The sequence below is a fragment of the Notolepis coatsorum genome, assembly GCF_963971535.1.
Source record: "Notolepis coatsorum genome assembly, chromosome: 1".
Classification (NCBI taxonomy): domain Eukaryota; kingdom Metazoa; phylum Chordata; class Actinopteri; order Aulopiformes; family Paralepididae; genus Notolepis; species Notolepis coatsorum.
Window position 1 is genome coordinate 306,150,639 of NC_140165.1, and position 18,689 is coordinate 306,169,327.

The following is an 18,689-nucleotide window of genomic DNA, read 5'->3' on the forward strand; positions in this document are numbered from 1 at the left end:
GTTTTATAATGCTTCTGTCTTCAAGGACCTCTGTTTTATAATGCTTCTGTCTCAAGGACCTCTGTTTTATAATGCTTCTGTCTTCAAGGACCTCTGTTTTATAATGCTTCTGTCTTCAAGGACCTCTGTTTTATAATGCTTCTGTCTTCAAGGACCTCTGTTTTATAATGCTTCTGTCTTCAAGGACCTCTGTTTTATAATGCTTCTGTCTTCAAGGACCTCTGTTTTATAATGCTTCTGTCCCAAGGACCTCTGTTTTATAATGCTTCTGTCTTCAAGGACCTCTGTTTTATAACGCTTCTGTCCCAAGGACCTCTGTTTTATAATGCTTCTGCCTTCAAGGACCTCTGTTTTATAATGCTTCTGTCTTCAAGGACCTCTGTTTTATAACGCTTCTGTCCCAAGGACCTCTGTTTTATAATGCTTCTGTCCCAAGGACCTCTGTTTTATAATGCTTCTGTCTTCAAGGACCTCTGTTTTATAACGCTTCTCTCTCAAGGAGAAGAAAGTCTCTCGTGGATGAACTTTGTGAATTGAGGGGGGGGGGGGGAGTAACTAAGTTACTTATGTAAGTAATAGGGGTGTAATGATGCATCGATTAATCGAAATGCATCGATTCTAATGTGACGATTCAACTGCATCGATTTGAATATGTTAGAATCGAATAAATAAAAATAATAATAATAATAATGTTTTTTTTGTGTGTATTGTTTTTATTGACCTATAGTCCATTCATGCTGAGTGAATCAGTTCCCCCAGCCACATTTGTGTATTACATTTTTTTTGGGGAATTAACAGATAGAAAATGTATCGAAAATGTATCGAAAATTAATCGAATCGAATCGAATCGTGGTCAAATGAAGAGATTTCATGATGCATTGAATCGTTGCCTGAATAATCGTAATCGAAATTAATCATTGTGAGGTCGCATCGTTACACGTATAAGTAAGTATGAGAATGCCCAAAGTCGGCACAGTTTAGAATGTTTAATTACCATTGTTAATTAATTAATTAATGAATGGGAACATAGCCCATCTTTCCAGGCCTTACCTGAACAGATTCCTCATGGCAACCTTAAGCAGACTGCTGTTTATCTTGCGCTGCTCCTCGCATTCAGATTCAGATTCAGATTATTTTATTGTCACAGCTTTTTTTAACCTCATCAACCGTTGTAGATTTGTAAAGACAATACACAACGATCTATACAAATACAAATAATTAAACATTTCTATAATTTGGTGTGTTATTTAACTTGTCAGGAAGTTTGATTATCACTGTGCTTACCAGGATTAAACACACATGTTTATTTATTTGATTGATTCCTTATCCAAAGGTAGAATCTGTAATGCTATCAAACAGCGATCTCTTGGCAAAAGTGCCCCGCTTGGTATTGCTCTTGAGTTTCGTAACTTATTATGTGGTGTGTCCAGCATGAGCAACCCCTCCCCCCACCCCCACCGAAATCCAATCCACACATCAGACGAAAACAGAACCTGTAAACAAAGCACCGTGCAGTCAGTGGCGTCATTTCAGTAAAAGGTGTTTTTTTTTTTTTTTTTTTTTCAAATCAGTTGTGCAATAGTCACTTTTGGTGAGTTGTTTCTATACAATTCAGTTATATGACATTTAGGTATGACACAGGACTACACAAGCATTTTTAGTATAGAAATGTGTCAACAGACTAAAGCAGGGAACCACAATATTTTGCATACGAATTATGCAGAATGTAATATCATAACTGTCCATTACTTTTCTTGCAATTGAGCCAATTTTCCTTAGGTATGGTTTTGAGGTATGTGTGTTCAACAGAATGCAGTATCAAAAACACATTCACAAAAAAGTATGGGTTACTGAATGCTGAACTGCACTGTTATAATTGTAAGACCTTACCTGTGTCCCTGTATCACTTGTCTCTGCTGCCCTTTGATTAAAAAACGTCCCTATGTCCATTTTCCTTTTTTTTGGGGCATATTTCAGTTAGTCACAGTAAAAGTCACCTATAGTAAAAGTGAGATAATTGACAATATCAAAACATGCTAGGGCTGTACCGAATAGTTCGAAGCGTTGTCATAATGTTGACATTCGAATTCTAAATCAACATAAAAAATTGTAATAATTTTTTTTTTTTTTTTTTTTACATTTGTATTTGCCAAGGTATGGCGAGTGCCATACCTTGCCATACCAAAATGACGCCCCTGCGTGCAGTGTTCTCATATTTTGCCTAGAGCGAATATTCATCTAAACTATTGAACTTCAGTCAGCAAAGTTGGCTGTAAATTGTTGTCCCATATCATAGATGTGGTAATCACAGCGGTATACCTAATGGTTCTAATAATGGGTCCAGTCCAGGTGTCAGCATGCACAACACCAGGGTCCTGGCATTGGCACAGCTAAATGAAGCAGACCCAGTGAGCGTATTAGTTACAGCTGTGTGTACCCATCTACACATTTCATTTCATTTCAAACCTTTATTTAAATGAGGTTTCCCTCATTTACAGTCACGTCGAGTGTACATACAGAAATAAGCAAAAAAAGGCATATAAAATCACACAGCATATAAAATTCTAACACCAAGACAAGGTGAGACAAAAGTAAGGATAAGAGGTCTTAGTGTGTTGTTTTTATTGACCTATAGTCCATTCATGCTGAGTGAATCAGTTCCGCCAGCCACATTTGTGTATTAATTTTTTTTGGGGAATTAACGGATAGAAAATGTATCGAAAATGTATCGGAAATTTATCGAATCGAATCGAATTGTGGTCAAATGAAGAGATTTCATGATGCTTTGAATCGTTGCCTGAATAATCGTAATCGAAATTAATCATTGTGAGGTCGCATCGTCACACCCCTAGTAAGTATGAGAATGCCCAAAATTGGCACAGTTTAGAATGTTTAATTACCATTGTTAATTAATGAATTAATGAATGGGAACATAGCCCATCTTTCCAGGCATTACCTGAACAGATTCCTCATGGCAACCTTAAGCAGACTGCTGTTTATCTTGCGCTGCTCCTCGCATTCAGATTCAGATTCAGATTATTTTATTGTCACAGCTTTTTTTAACCTCATCAACCGTTGTAGATTTGTAAAGACAATACACAACGATCTATATACAATACAAGGTATACGTTGTTGTTTTTTTTACAAGGTAATACACAGTAAATACAAATAATTTAAAATGTCTATAATTTGGTGTGTTATTTAACTTGTCAGGAAGTTTGATTATCACTGTGCTTACCAGGATTAAACACACGTGTTTATTTATTTGATTGATTCCTTATCCAAAGGTAGAATCTGTACAGCGATCTCTTGGCAAAAGTGCCCGCTTGGTATTGCTCTTGAGTTTCGTAACTTATTATGTGGTGTGTCCAGCATGAGCAACCCCTCCCCCCACCCCCACCGAAATCCAATCCACACATCAGACGAAAACAGAACCTGTAAACAAAGCACCGTGCAGTGTTCTCATATTTTGCCTAGAGCGAATATTCATCTAAACTATTGAACTTCAGTCAGCAAAGTTGGCTGTAAATTGTTGTCACATGTCATAGATGTGGTAATCACAGCGGTATACCTAATGGTTCTAATAATGGGTCCAGTCCAAGGTGTCAGCATGCACAACACCAGGGTCCTGGCATTGGCACAGCTAAATGAAGCAGACCCAGTGAGCTGTGTGTACCCATCTACACATTTCATTTCAAACCTTTATTTAAATGAGGTTTCCCTCATTTACAGTCACGTCGAGTGTACATATACAGAAATAAACAAAAATCACACAGCATATAAAATTATAACACCAAGACAAGGTGTAAGGATAAGAGGTCTTAGCGTGTTCAGTATTAAAGGATCAATAGGCGGATGCCGATTTTTGGCAATTTTTTTTATTTGATTATATATCAACAGTATAGGGTGACCATATTTTGATGTCCAAAAAAGAGCCCCAGAGATACTCAAAGTTTACTCAAAGATGCCTTATTGTTTTTTAACCTCTTAACATGCACCCAGAAAAGCGGCAATTTTTTTTTACTTGAACTTGAGGACTGCATACTTTTTTTGCAAAGCTTATCTTTATACCTTATGCTAATAGCACATGCATAAGCCTGGTCTCTTTTGAAAGATAACATTGACGCTCGCAAAGTGCCGTGAATAACAATGAAACCCAGACATTTTCATGAATTTATATTTAAAAGAAACGGACACCCTGGACAGGGCGTGAAAAGAGGATGTTTTGTCACCCTAATCAACAGTATTCGATAGTACTAAAAATAATAAGACGTCTGACACAGAAATTATAAGGGGAACGGTAAGGGGCAGAAGGTAAAACAACGACAACCAATCAAACGAACGACCAAGTCAAATGATTGGAATGAGCAAGCTGTCTTTCAAATCCTTTAGTGACACACGCTTGTTTTACGCATAACAGTTGCAAAGTGTGATTGGGAAGGACGTCGTCGAATTCAGTTTAAGGATTTGAAAATATTTCTGCCTATTACTCCTTTAAGAGTTGGGAACAATAACCAGAACTTTATTTTCTAAGAAATGTACAAAGGGGTGGCTTGTTCATTTGAGCTCTTGAAGAATACTGTTAACCTAATAAGAAAGAACCAAACTGATTACATTGACATCTCTGATGACTGACTTTGTATTGTTAAATGTTTGACTTTTTAATGTTTTGTACTTATTTCAGTATACATATATACTGTATATTGTTTGGACCCAAATGTTTTATATTTGTTGTGTCAATAAATGAACTAACTAACTGCATGTCATTGTGACATAACCACATCATGTTACATTGTGGATATCAGGGCATCTAGTTCCAACTGTCTTGATTTGATTTGAAATCTTTATTTCGAACATGCAATGAATACAAACAAACAATAACAAAAGCAAAACACAACTCAATCTACATGTTCGAAAAGGAGTAGGAAGAAGTAGACACTTATTTAATCCTACCCCTTTTCCACTACTCAAATGAGTGTACTAAAATATATATATATATATATGCAAAACAAAAAAACAAAAACTATATATGTAAAACATGAAAGAAATAAAATAAAAATGTAAACACCCGTGAATATCAAGTCCCTTCCTCATCCCTGTACCTTGTGAACATCATTTCCTACATCAGTTTGAATTGTCTCATGTTTGGTCTTGAAGGCACCTTCACACTTTTAGGTGGCAAGATGGAAATACTGCATTAATTTAAACTATTGAACTTCAGTCAGCAAAGTGGGCTGTAAAATGTTAAAATCTTTCATTTATATTGCTATTCAAGTGCTTTATATTATGATTTGATAGTGTCTTAAATTAACTGTACAGTTATCTTCACATGTATGTGAAATCAGTAAAATTATTATTCTAGCAATGTCACCCAAAGAAATAGAAGAGTTTCTGTAAATCCTTATCTCATGTTACTGTATTGTATGAGATATTCCTTTGCCCGCCCCTTGGCTCCTCTGAGACGGGTATAAATAAAGAGACCAGGAAACAGCTACTGTACAAAGGAACACACATGGAGACCTACAGGTGAGTCCCTGTTATTTCATCCTTCAGGCTTTATACATTTTTACATTTACATTTACATTTAGTCATTTAGCTGACACTTTTATCCAAAGCGACTTACAAGTTCTGTACAACAGGTCAGCAGGAAGGGTACAACTCTGGCAGCTAAGTAACAATGTTCGTCAAACAGTGTTGAACATTTGGAAACTTTGAAAATGCTGAATGCTATATTAACCCTGGATATTTTTTACGAGAAAGATGATATCTATTTTAAGGGATATTATTTGAATGAGCAAAACATTTTGATTGGTTTTCTATCTAAAGAAATACATGTGCAACTTCAAAATATGAGTGAATGAGTCTACATTCTCTACTGGGAAGAACCTACATGTAGTATTTTAGGGTATTTTTACAATTTTATAGTGAAAGCTTCTATCCTGCGCTGTAGTACAATATTAAAGGCCAGAAATGTAATCAAAATTTTAATCTACCTGTGGAACTCACCGAATAATGTTACTAATACGTTACGACTAAGACCAGACCCACTAACTGGTTTGGGGGAACTTGGAGAAATTCTACAATGAAAGGATAAATGAATGCATCCATTACAGCTTGCAGACAAAATCTGTTTAGGTATTTCTCTCGATGGCATCTTGCCATCCAAGATGAATTCAGTTGTTTTGTTGTTGTTTTTCGGGTTTGATATTGTTTGACTCTGGTTTGTTTGGGTGACTCTGGCATCCCACTTATCTTTGGGTGGCTTTGTCCAAAGTAGGACATTCATAAAACTGTCTGCGATTTCAAATATTTCCCCCCAGTCTAGCGTTTTTTTTTTGTTTTTTTTTAGATTACTTTGTCATAAAAGAATTGGGTGAATACCTTGGTCCCCTTTTTTTATCTTTTCTTTTTCTCTCGTGTTTTTTTTTCTTTTCTTGCAGGTCAAGAACAATGCGGCTGGCAGTCCTGGTCTGCCAGCTTGGCCTCATTTTGAGGTGTGAGGCCCAGTCCTGCATTGGACACGCTACGTTTAGACCACCAGGTGGGTAGTGTTTTACTAAACCCTTTCACTACCACACTATAGATGGTTAACCCTTTCACTACCACACTACAGAAGGTTAACACTTTCACTACCACACTACAGAATGTTAACCTTTTCATTACCACACTAGGTTAACATTCTGTAGTGTGGTCGTGAAAGTGTTAACCTTCTGTAGTGCGGTAGTGAAAGCGTTAACCTTCTGTAGTGCGGTAGTGAAAGGTTAACATTCTGTAGTGTGGTAGTGAAAGGTTAACCTTCTGTAGTGTGGTAGTGAAAGCGTTAACCCTTTGTAGTGTGGTAGTGAAAGTGTTAACCCTTTGTAATGTGGTAGTGAAAGGGCTATCCTTCTGTAATGTGGTAGTGAAAGCGTTAACCCTTTGTAGTGTGGTAGTGAAAACGTTAACCCTTTGTAGTGTGGCAGTGAAAGGGTTAACAAAGATCACAGTGTATATTTGACAGTATTTACAGTACATTTGACTCTTTCACACCCAAATGCACTCTAAGTCTGTGTCAAATATACACTGGAATTGAACAAACGTCTAGCATTGTATGCAAACTAGTCTCTAGTCTAGATCATCAGCTAAACGCCATTAGATCACCAGATACACATTATGACTCAGTTTCTCTCTTATCTTACCCAGTAAACGCTGATGTAGAGGTGCAGTGCGGCACTCAGGAGATGGAGGCGAGCATATATCTTTGCCCGGTTTACTTTGCTCTTTATAATGAGACCCTGATGGCCCTGAATGGACGATTCACCCAGAAGGAGTGCTATGGGGTTCCTGATTGGACCGCCGACCCGCCAGTCCTAAAGTTCCGCTTCCCCATAAACGAGAGTGCAGTGGCTATCTGCGGCAATAAGTACAAGGTATTCTTCAGAAGTCAGTGATAGTTCACAGCAGGCATCCACACACAGATAGGTTCCAAAGAGGGCTCGCTCGACCCCCTGCGCCCTCATATAAATGTTTACATTTAAAAATAATTGTTTTGCAATATATGTTATTTTACCATCATCTTCACCAAAGCAGTTCACCCAAAATAAAAAATAAAAACATATTTTTCTTCTTACCAGGAGTGCTACTGTATCTATCCATACAGATAGTTTCAGTGTGATTTGCCTAGTTTTGGAGATATCTCATTCCAATATACAACAGAGCTGAATGGGACTTGGTCTGTGGCACTCCAAACAGCAAAAGAATAGATTTGAAAAATTCAAAAGCAATGTTTCTTTCCAGAAATCATGACCATAAGCAGTTCATTCACAAACCTGGTTGTAAGCAGTTTCATTTAGGAACTAGAAAGGTGCGCTCAGTAGAGCACAAATCTCCACCAGGCGGCAGCCACACATTTATTTTCTAGTATAGTATAATAGTATATAATATAGACCAATGAAAGCAGATCCCCTCGCATTATTTCTATTACACTATTACAACTATGTGCTATATACACTGAGGACAACTATGTACTATACACACTAAGTACTCTAAACACTGAGTGATAGTATGTACTATACACAAAAAATAAATACATATATATATAACTTTAAAAATGAGTCTTTGAAGTGAGAGCTCCTATCCTGCACTGTTGTACAATATTAAAGGCTAAAAATCTAATCTACCTGTGTAACTCACAGAGTAATGTTACTAATAAGTTATGACCACTGTACTATACACACTGAGTATTTATTTATACTATACCACTGAGTACTACTATATACTATATACACTAAACTATTGGATGGTTCAGAGAGCTAATTACCAGTGAATCTGTGTAGTATCACCCTCTTCAAAAGGTGTAACATCACACTGAATATGTATAAATAAAGATTGAATGAATGAATTTCAATGGACAATTGATTGATTGATTGATTGAAAATTTTATTAACAGATTGCAGAATGGGTACAATACAGTACAGCTCAATACACACAATTGTTAAGGGGATGCAGACCAGAGAAAGACTTTCGTCTTGTTTACATCAGTGTCCCCCATTTTCAATTCATCATATGATGATGATCATATGATGATGGAAATTAATTCAAATAAATGACTTGTCTTTGACCAATCAGGAAAATATTCCAGAATTCAGGTCCATGGCCTGAGCATTGTAGTTTGCATGTAGTTCGCGAGATTACAAAAAGAGTCATGCACAGACTCACAGACGCAACCAAGTGCATAATTCCCCCAGGCTACTGTCTGGTGGAGATAAATATTGTCTACTGAAGTGCACGAATGTATGATGGGTGTTCTTTGGTACAAAGTAGTCCCTAAATGAAATTGCTTACAGGGTTTGTGGATTAACTTGAGAAACTAGGTCATGATTTCTTGAAAGAAACATTGGTTTGGAGTTTTTCAAATGCCTTTTTTTTTTTTTTTTTTTTTTTTTGGAGTGCCACAAACCGAGTGCCATTAAGCCCCATCGATATTGGAGTGATGGCAGACATCTTTATGGCAGATATCTCCAAAACTAGGCCAACCCCACCAAAACTATCTGGATGGATAGATAGCACTCTGGGTGAACTGCTCCTTTAACATAGTCCAAAATGTGTAATTTGAGTTAGGATACATTCCCTTTTGCAAGTCCTTTTTTTTATTTTTATTTTTTTTATCTACTTTTTCTCCCCATTTTCTATTTTTCTCCCATCCCAATTTCGTATGATCCAATTCTACCCTCCCTTGTCTCGAACGTTGCTAGACCATGCCTCCCACCGGTCGGCTGCAATGTGGACGAAGCCTTGCATCACGTGTCCCCTCCGGTACACGAGGAGGCAGCCGTCGCATCTTTTCACCTGTACAGCGCGATCTCTCAGTGGCGAGGAGTAGCACGTGGGAGGCTCACGCTGCCCCCGATATGTCCTGATTCTGCTGTACAGGCGCACCAACCGACTTGTAGGAGTCGCTGTCCACAACGTCCGATCCCCAGCCATCGGCTTTCCCACCCTCTAATACTGCCAATTGTATTAGTATGAACGACCAGCCAAGCCGGAAGCAACGCCAAGAGCTGGGCTCGAACCCAGCATCTCCTGCGTTAGTGGCGAGCGCCTTGCCCACTGCGCCACTTAGCCGTCCTTGCAAGTCCTTTATTTATAATTTCATAACATTCTTGAATACATTTTTATTGTATTTAACATTTAACTAGGTTAGTCCTACTGAGAATTAAAATCTCTTCTCCAAGAGAAACCTGGGCCACGAAGGCCAGCGGTATATTTCAGATTCAGATTCAGATTATTTTATTGTCACAGCTTATTGTACATACATTCAGAAAAACGTGAGATGCTTGTTTTTAAAAGGTAAAAAAACTGCGGATAAATAAAAAAAAAGATTATAATAATAATAATAATAATAATAATAATAATAATAATAATAATAATAATAATAATAATAATAATAATAATAATAATAATAATAATAATAATAATAATAATAATAATAATAATAATAATAATAATAATAATATTAATATTAATATTAATAATAATAATAATAATAATAATAATAATAATAATAATAATAATAATAATAATAATAATAATAATAATAATAATAATAATAATAATAATAATAATAATAATAATAATAATAATAATCCGTCATACTGACTCAATTGGCAGAGTCAGCGGGTAGGAGTCGATGGGTGGTAATCTGGACGTTGTGGACAGCAACTCCTACAGGTCGGTTGGGGGACGCCTGCACAGCAGAGACAGGAAATGGCGGGGGTAGTGTGAGCCTCCCACACGTTACACCTCGCCAATGAGAGTCCGCGCTGGCAGGTGAAAAGATGTGACAGGCTGCCTCCTCGTGTACCGGAGGGGACACGTGATGCAAGGCTTCTATCCTCCCTACAACCGACCAGTGGGGGGGCATATGCGAGCAATGTTCAAGACAGGGGAGGGGAGAATTGGAAACACGAAATTGGGATGGGAGAAAAATAGAAAATAAGGAGAAAAAGTAAAAAAAAAAAAAAAAGTATAACAATAAAGAAATATATTCTACAGTGTAAGTAGCCTAGCTCCTGTATAGTTTCTGACGCGACATAAAAACTCACCAAGACACCGGAACACATTTAACCAAATCAAAACTGTTTTCCTCTTTCATTCAAACAGATAACCGGTGAAAGGGGGACCGGGATATTTTCAGATTTCTCAAATGTCCAGTTTGTCAACATATCTGGCGTGATAAGCGCCTTGGACCTCAGCGCGGGAGCAATCACCTACAGGCAGCAGATCCTCTACCTGTTCTCCTGCCGTTACCCCATGCAGTACCTGGTGAACAACACGGAGCTGGGCGTGTGAGTACTAGAGTTAGGTTTCTGTGGCTTCACTTTCTCATAATTGGTTCGATTCCCACCGGGGACTCCTATTATGAAAGGAAATGTCGACACTTAAGTATTGTACGTCTAGATGAAAGCATTTGACCAGATCATTGTTATCGTCGTCAAACCTTCCTTTAAAACGCATGATATACAATGATGTCGCTTAAAATAGAATAGAAGTACAGTACAATGAAAATAAGTTTGGCAGATCCAACTCGAGTGCAAATGTAGCAGTAAAGTGCAATATACAATGTACAGGTGATTAAACTGGGTACAATACTGAGTGTAGTGCTAATCAGATGTATGTACAGAGTTGTAGTTGACTATGTACAGTGTGATACAGGCGTAAAGACAGTATGGTAATACTGTCCAGCAGCATAACTAGTAAGAGTAGGATATGTACAGATATAGATATAGTATCTACAGATATGTAAAAGGACTATGTGCAGGTAAATACAGACGGGTGTGGATAGATATATATGCGGTGAGAATAAATATATACATACAGTATATACAGTATAAAGCATTTGACCAAATCATTGTTATCATCATCAAACCTTCCTTCAAAACTCATAATTTACAATGATATTGAGTAGAATAGAATAGAATAGCAACAGTAAACAGTTCAAATTAGATTAGATTCAAATGTATTATCATCATATAGCAGTACAAGTACAGTACAACGAAAATAAGTTTGGCATCCAACCAGAGTGCAAATGTAGCAGTAAAGTGCAACAGAAATATACAATGTACAAGTGATTAAACTGGGTACAAAATATACAAATGAGTACTACTGAGGGTAGTGCTAATCAGAGTTGTAGTTTACTATGTACAGTGATACAGGTGTAAAGACAGTATGGTAGTAGTCATACTGGCCAGCAGGCAGCAGCGTAACTAGTATGTACATATATAGATATAGTATCTACAGATATGTAAAAGGACTATGTGCATGTAAATACAGACAGGTGTGGATAGGTATATATGTGGTGAGAATAAATATACATGGCTAAAAAAAAATAAAGGGAACACATAATCATTACAATGTAACTCCAAGTCAGTCACACTTCTGGGATATCAACCTGTCCAGTTAGGAAGCAACACTGATTGTGAATCAATTGCACCTGCTTTTGTGCAAATGGAACTGGCAACAGGTTGGAAATTAGAGGCAATTTGCAAGACAACCCCTATAAAGGAATGGTTCTGCAGGTGGTGGCCACAGACCATTTCCCTGTCCTCATCCTTTCTGGCAGATTTTTGGTTACTTTTGCATCTTGCCAGTGCCCTCACCACTAGAGGTATAGCACGAGGCGGTGTCTGCAACCCACAGAAGTTGCTCAGGTAGTGCAGCTCATCCAGGATGACACATCAATGCGCGCTGTGGCAAGAATGTTTGCTGTGTCTCCCAGCACAGTGCCAAGACACCAGGAGACAGGCCAGTACACCAGGAGACGTGGAGGGGGCCGTAGGAGGACAGCAACCCAGCAGCGGGACCGCCATCTGGTCCTTTGTGCAAGGAGGAACAGGACGAGCACTGCGAGAGCCCTACAAAATGACCTCCAGCAGGCCACTAATGTGCATGTTTCTGCTCAAACTGTGAGACGCAGACTCCATGAGGGTGGTATGAGGGCCTGTATGAGGGCCCGACGTCCACAAGTGGGGCCTGTGCTCACAGCCCAACACCGTGCAGCCCGATTGGCATTTGCCAGAGAACACCAGGATTGGCAGATTCGCCATTGGCTCCCTGTGCTCTTCACGGATGAGAGCAGGTTCACACTGAGCACATGTGACAGACGTGACAGAGTCTGGAGATGCCGTGGAGAACGTTCTGCTGCATGCAACATCCTCCAGCATGACCGGTTTGGCGGTGGGTCAGTGATGGTCTGGGGAGGCATATCCATGGAGGGCCGCACAGCCCTCCATGTGCTAGCCAGAGGTACCATGACTGCCATTAGGTACCGGGATGAGATCCTCAGACCAATTGTCAGACCATATGCTGGTGCAGTGGGCCCTGGGTTCCTTCTCATGCATGACAATGCTCGGCCTCATGTGGCTGGAGTGTGTCAGCAGTTCCTGGATGACGAAGGCATTGATGCTATGGACTGGCCTGCCCGTTCCCCAGACCTGAGTCCAATCGAGCACCTCTGGGACATCATGTCTCGTTCCATCCACCGACGCCACTTCGCACCACAGACTGTCCAGGCGTTGACTGATGCCCTGATCCAGGTCTGGGAGGAGATCCCTCAGGAGAACATCCGTCGTCTCATCAGGAGCATGCCCAGACGTTGTAGGGAGTGCATACAGGCACGTGGAGGCCACACACACTACTGAGCCTCATTTTGAATTTCCACAGAAGTTGGATCAGCCTGTGATCTGATTTTGCCACTTTTATTTTGAGTATGATTCTGAATCCAGACCTCCATGGGTTAATGATTTTGATTTCCATTGATCATTCTTATTTTGTTCTCAACGCATTCCACTATGTAATGAATAAAGATTTTCAACTGGAATATTTCATTCGTCGAAATCTAGGATGTGTTGTTTAAGTGTTCCCTTTATTTTTTTGAGCAGTGTATATTTAAGAAGACTATAAATAATAAGACTAAATCAAAAGGAGTAACACGGCTAGATAAAAACAACGATAAAAACAAAGTGAATCAGCTAAAACAAGATAAAAAAAACAAAGCTAAAAACAGGGGAAATGACCTAAATCAAGATAATAAAAAAAAAACAAAGAAAAGCAGCTAAAATAGTTACAGATTGATATACAGTGGTTTGTAATAATAGTTGTGAACTGTGCAGTATAGGTTGGCAGAGTATTGATCTTTAAAGTGTGTTGAAGGATGTTCCGTGAGTCAGGAGCATCAACAGAAAAGCCAGACCTTCCAAGCTCAGAACAAGTTTGAGGAACCTTAAGCACAAGCCAAGTCATTTGAGATCTGATAGGGTCCAAAGTTCCAAGCCAGCAACATTGTGATGTAAGGTGGTAGTTGACCAATAAGGGCGTTGTACAGTATATAAACAAATATCAATGTAAGAGAAGGCCAACCAACCTTATTAAACAGGAAACAATGGTGAGTATCATATAGCTATCACCAGAAATGGCATATTACATGTTACATTATACGTTATAATTACCCAATTAACAAACATAATAGACAATATGGAGAAGAAATTGCAATCAATCCACGGACTGAAAACTGAAAAATATGAAACATGCAGCATAACACAAACTCCTTTTGATTTATTTCCAGATCGGGTGTGAGTTTTGCCATGAAGGACAACAATGGTAGTTTCATTAGCACGTTGAGTATGGAGCTCTACCGTGTAAGTGTGTCTCTGGCTTTTAGCATCTATCATTATTATACAGTACTTTATGATGGCTTAAAGGTGCACTATGCTGTTTCGGAGGAGGGGGGGGGGGTCTATTTGCAGATGTGTAATTCTTAGAATGATTCTATTTTAAGCTACCATAAATGAAAACAAAATGATTTTAGGCACTGTGAACCAAAACGTAAGTCTAGAATATTTCATTAAAATTGCGGGCCCTGCCTTTGTAAACAACAGCAATGAAATAGTAACTTTTCAGGAAGCTTTCCCTCCCGGGACAGTTTGTTTATTCTATTATAAATATTCTATTATAAATTCTACACTTCTCTGACTCTCACAAAACAACATAGTGCACCTTTAAACATAGTGCACTTAGAATACTTGCAACAAGGCAACATTATTTGATATCTAGGATGTACTAGACTTTGATATTCATTCTTTTTCCTGCAAAACAGGATCCAGAGTACACTCAACAACTTATGATGCCAACGGACGGACTCAGTCTGAAGACCAAGATCTTTGTGGGCGTTCAAGCTACCAATCTTACAGCAAGGTACCGACGCTCTGACAGCACATGATTCTATTGCTTGTGGAATAGCCTATATATCTGATTTACATCCCATAAAATTCACCTACGTCTTTCCTCAAAGGTTCAACGTGTTGCTCGACAGATGCTACGCAACAACAAGTCCCTACCCCAACAGCACCAGCACCTCCTACGACCTGTTTGTAGGGTGAGTCCTGTGTCGTGGTGGCTGTCCACAAAGCCTGTTTTTGGGATTCGAGCTTTGTCAGGGTTTTTCGAATGGACGTTCAAACCTTTGTTTTTAATAAAAAATTAATAAAAAGATTTCAAATATTTTTTTAAAACATTATTTTTTAATATTTTTTTATATCCTCAAACCAAATCCTCAATTTGAATAAAGTGATTAATCTGATTAAATTCGTATTTTTTCTTTTTTTATTAAATCAACTTTCCAGCCCCAGACCCAGCCCAGGGAGAAGCCCCAGCCCAACTAAATCAATTAAATCAACTTTCTTTAATGAATATAACTCATCAGTTTTTTTATACTATAATATTAGTGTAGCCTAATCTAGTTTATCTGCAACTGTGAAGGAAACCCCCATTGGTTTAAACAGAATGAATAGAATTTCGTATTTCCAATTCTTCCCTCCCCTGTCTTGAACGTTGCTAGACTATGCCTCCCACTGGTCGGCTGTAGTGAGGATAGAAGCCTTGCATCACGTGTCCCCTCCGGTACACGAGGAGGCAGCCTGTCGCATCTTTTCACCAGACAGCTCGAACTCTCAGTGGCGAGGAGTAACGCGTGGGAGGCTCACGCTGGCCCCGATACTTCCTGTTTCTGCATGCTGTACAGGCGTCACCCAACCGATCTGTAGGAGTCGCTGTCCACAACGTCCAATCCCCACCCACCGGCTTTCCCACCCTCTAACACTGCCAATTGTGTTAGTATGACGGCCGGCCAAGCCGGTAGCAACGCCGAGAGCTGGGCTCGATACCAGCATCTCCTGCGTTAGTAGCGAGCGCCTTGCTCACTGCGCCACTGAGCCGCCCATAAAATAACTTTTTTTTTTATAAAAAATTTAAATGTTGATTTAGAATTCGAATGCCAACGTAACGAACGAACGTTCGAGCGCTTGGGCTCAGCCCTAGTGTCGTGTGGACGTGCAGCACATGTAGGGCTTGTACACTGAAACCTACATTAGTAGGGTTGGGTACCGTTCAACTTTCTTCGGTATTTAACTCTCTCTGTTATAACACTTTTTTTTATTTAGGTTGTAAAGAAATAAGTCCAAACATCTCAATTTCAACATTGTTATTTATTTATAACATTTAGTTATTTATTGTTGTAACACACCACACAAAATAAATCGCATGATGATGTATTATGTTTTTAAATGTTTAAATATCAACATTATCTGGCCATCCTCTGTAAATATTATCAAACTCCTCTGACCTCGTCTGGTCTTTCCAAAGACCCAAGAGAAGGGACAGTCTCTTGGGACAGTGTAGCTGGTCGTCATAGCAAGGTCGCCGTGACGTCATCTTCAACGTGACACACACAGACAATAGAGGATTTCGAAACTACTGTAGCTATGAAGCTATGAAACCAGTGCCTTATTAGCTAATGTACGCTAGCCGCGTTTGAGGCGACAGAATCGGTTCAGCGGTTCTCAAGTTACATGCCGATATGTGAGCCGTGCATCAAAGTACACGGCAGAGTCAGATTACCACTCCCGACTCCCGGGGCTCTAACTCCATCAATCATTTGGCGATCTCGAAGATTATTGGACAGCATTGTAGCCAATGAGTGTGGCTTTCCAATGATACCCCAGGCGGGGATGTACGAATCAGGGATCTAGGTGAAAAGTCACAAGAGAAAACAGGAATAGAAAACAAAATTAATTGAAAGGAAACGGAAAGGAACGCTACACAGTTTACCAAAACTGCTCCTAATCACTCATTTCTGAACGGATTTTTATGAAATTTGGACATGTACTACATAAGACTTCAGGCTATGGACCCAATGTGTTTTGGGGGGAAATATACTTTTGGATATTGCAACTATTAAAGAAAAACATGTATCAGAAACTTCAGAATGTTATCTTTCAAAAGAGACCAGGCTTATGCATGTGCTATAAGTATAAAGTATAGTATTTTGGTTTGCAAAAAGAGTATGCAGTCCTCAAAAACAAAAATGGCCACTTTTCTGCCCGCATGTTAAGAGGTACAGAGTTTGGTACCCAACCCTACATATTAACGTGTGTAATGTGTAAGACTCACGGCTCCTTCTCGTCCCCAGGTGTACCAGTGACGGGCAGACCAAGGTGGACCTGAATGGCGATTCCCAGATGGCTCACTTCTCCTTTGAGGCCTTCAGATTCGTGGAGCACAAGGACATGATCGTGTCTATTTTCTACCTGCACTGTATCACGCGCCTCTGTGAGGTGTCCGCCTGCGCAGCTCTGAAGCCTGTGGGTAGCGCACTCGACACTTTGTACAGATTTGATGGCGTCTGATAGAATTTGACTATACAGTAGTATAATGTCTACACACATTTTGTACATTTTAGTTTTATATATTGGCAGAGCCCCACCTAGTGTCACCAAAAAGAACTGCAGACAAATGTTATTCATTCTTAAAGATTTGCCTAAATATTTGCTCAAATGTATTATGTATGGATATAGCATCTTACTAAATTGCATAATACATTTTATTAGTATTTTAGTTCATGTCATCTCTCTGCCTTGCTGTTTCAGATTGCGTTCTTCTCCCGACACGACCGTTAGGTCTAAAATAGCATGAACGGGGCTAGCCCCTCTCTATCGTGGGAAAATCCAAGTGCGCATGCTCAGGGTGTTGGATCATTCACAGTAGACCACATAGATTTGATGGCAAGTGGGGCTCGGAGCCCTTAGCCCCAAGTACAACGTAATTTCACATTTCAAAGTTGATTGGCTGCCGTCGGATTACAGACAGGCGGTAAAGAAGCCTTTCAAATGCATTGCTAACGGCAGCTACTGTAAACTACCTAGCTAGTGACTTTTACGTGAAAATGAACAACGTGGATTATTTACTCGAGCACAGGTTTGAAACCCTGAATTTGGAGGAGACATTTGAAATCAAACATCTGGGTACACACACCAGCCACTGGATATCGTTATAACTCAAACAGCTTGCATATAGGTAACCACATGAACAACCTAGAAGAGGATATGATGACATCTGAGTCAGAGAGGAACTTTTCCACCTTAACACATTCCCGGCCAGCCATTAGATGGGCCCCACTCTATAAGGCCACCTTTCCATTACAAACGTTCACTGTGCCTCACGTTGTTTGTAGAGCTAAATCTATATTTTATATTATAGCTATGGATCCAATGTCATTGTCAATTGACAGTATGAACCTTCCGTTCAATATGCCATAAAGAATTTTTTTTTTCATCAATACATTCCCGTTTTATACCGTGGTGAATATGAGTGTTGCAAAGCTATTTATAAGGCGCTAAGCTAATAACGTTAAATCGATTGGCGTTTCGTCCCTACACAAGCTAGAGTTAAAAACCCAAATGCATATGATCGGTATTATGTTCCATCATGAATGCATGAAAGGGGGGGGGGGGCGGGGAAGTCGTTTCTGATTATTGATTACCAATAACGGCATTCGTTATTACCACAACATAGGCTAAGCAGGGGGATGGCTATGAAATCCTTGCACGATCAAGCTGAAATTTACGTCAAATTGCTCTTACCTGTGGCCGGTTGCATTCAAAAAAGAATTGTCCAGTTATTTGATCGCCATCTGCTAGATCATAATGTCCATTGGCTGATGCCATTCCTTTACTGCATAATGAATTCGGCGCCCCAAAAAGTATTCCATGCAATCTGGTGAAGCAGAAAAGTCCGCCCGGAGCGTAAAAAGTTTGACACCAAGTCTGCAACCAGGATTACTGCATTCTTGAGACAGCGCCAATACCAGGATCTGGCCG

The 18,689-nt window shown here is 39.3% G+C and overlaps 1 protein-coding gene across 1 annotated transcript in view; it reads left to right on the forward strand.

Moving 5' to 3' along the window:
- The window catches only part of LOC311225652 (zona pellucida-like domain-containing protein 1), a gene marked incomplete at both ends in the record, with an annotated part of 35,530 nt that extends 18,041 nt beyond the window's left edge, over positions 1–17,489 (forward strand). The window contains 7 exons of the mRNA XM_084311039.1: positions 7,183–7,409; positions 10,642–10,826; positions 14,102–14,174; positions 14,633–14,730; positions 14,828–14,911; positions 17,003–17,174; positions 17,460–17,489. Coding sequence (XP_084167165.1) covers positions 7,183–7,409; positions 10,642–10,826; positions 14,102–14,174; positions 14,633–14,730; positions 14,828–14,911; positions 17,003–17,174; positions 17,460–17,489 — 869 coding nt within the window. The remainder of the gene's footprint in view (positions 1–7,182; positions 7,410–10,641; positions 10,827–14,101; positions 14,175–14,632; positions 14,731–14,827; positions 14,912–17,002; positions 17,175–17,459) is intronic.
- Positions 17,490–18,689: the final 1,200 nt, after the last annotated feature.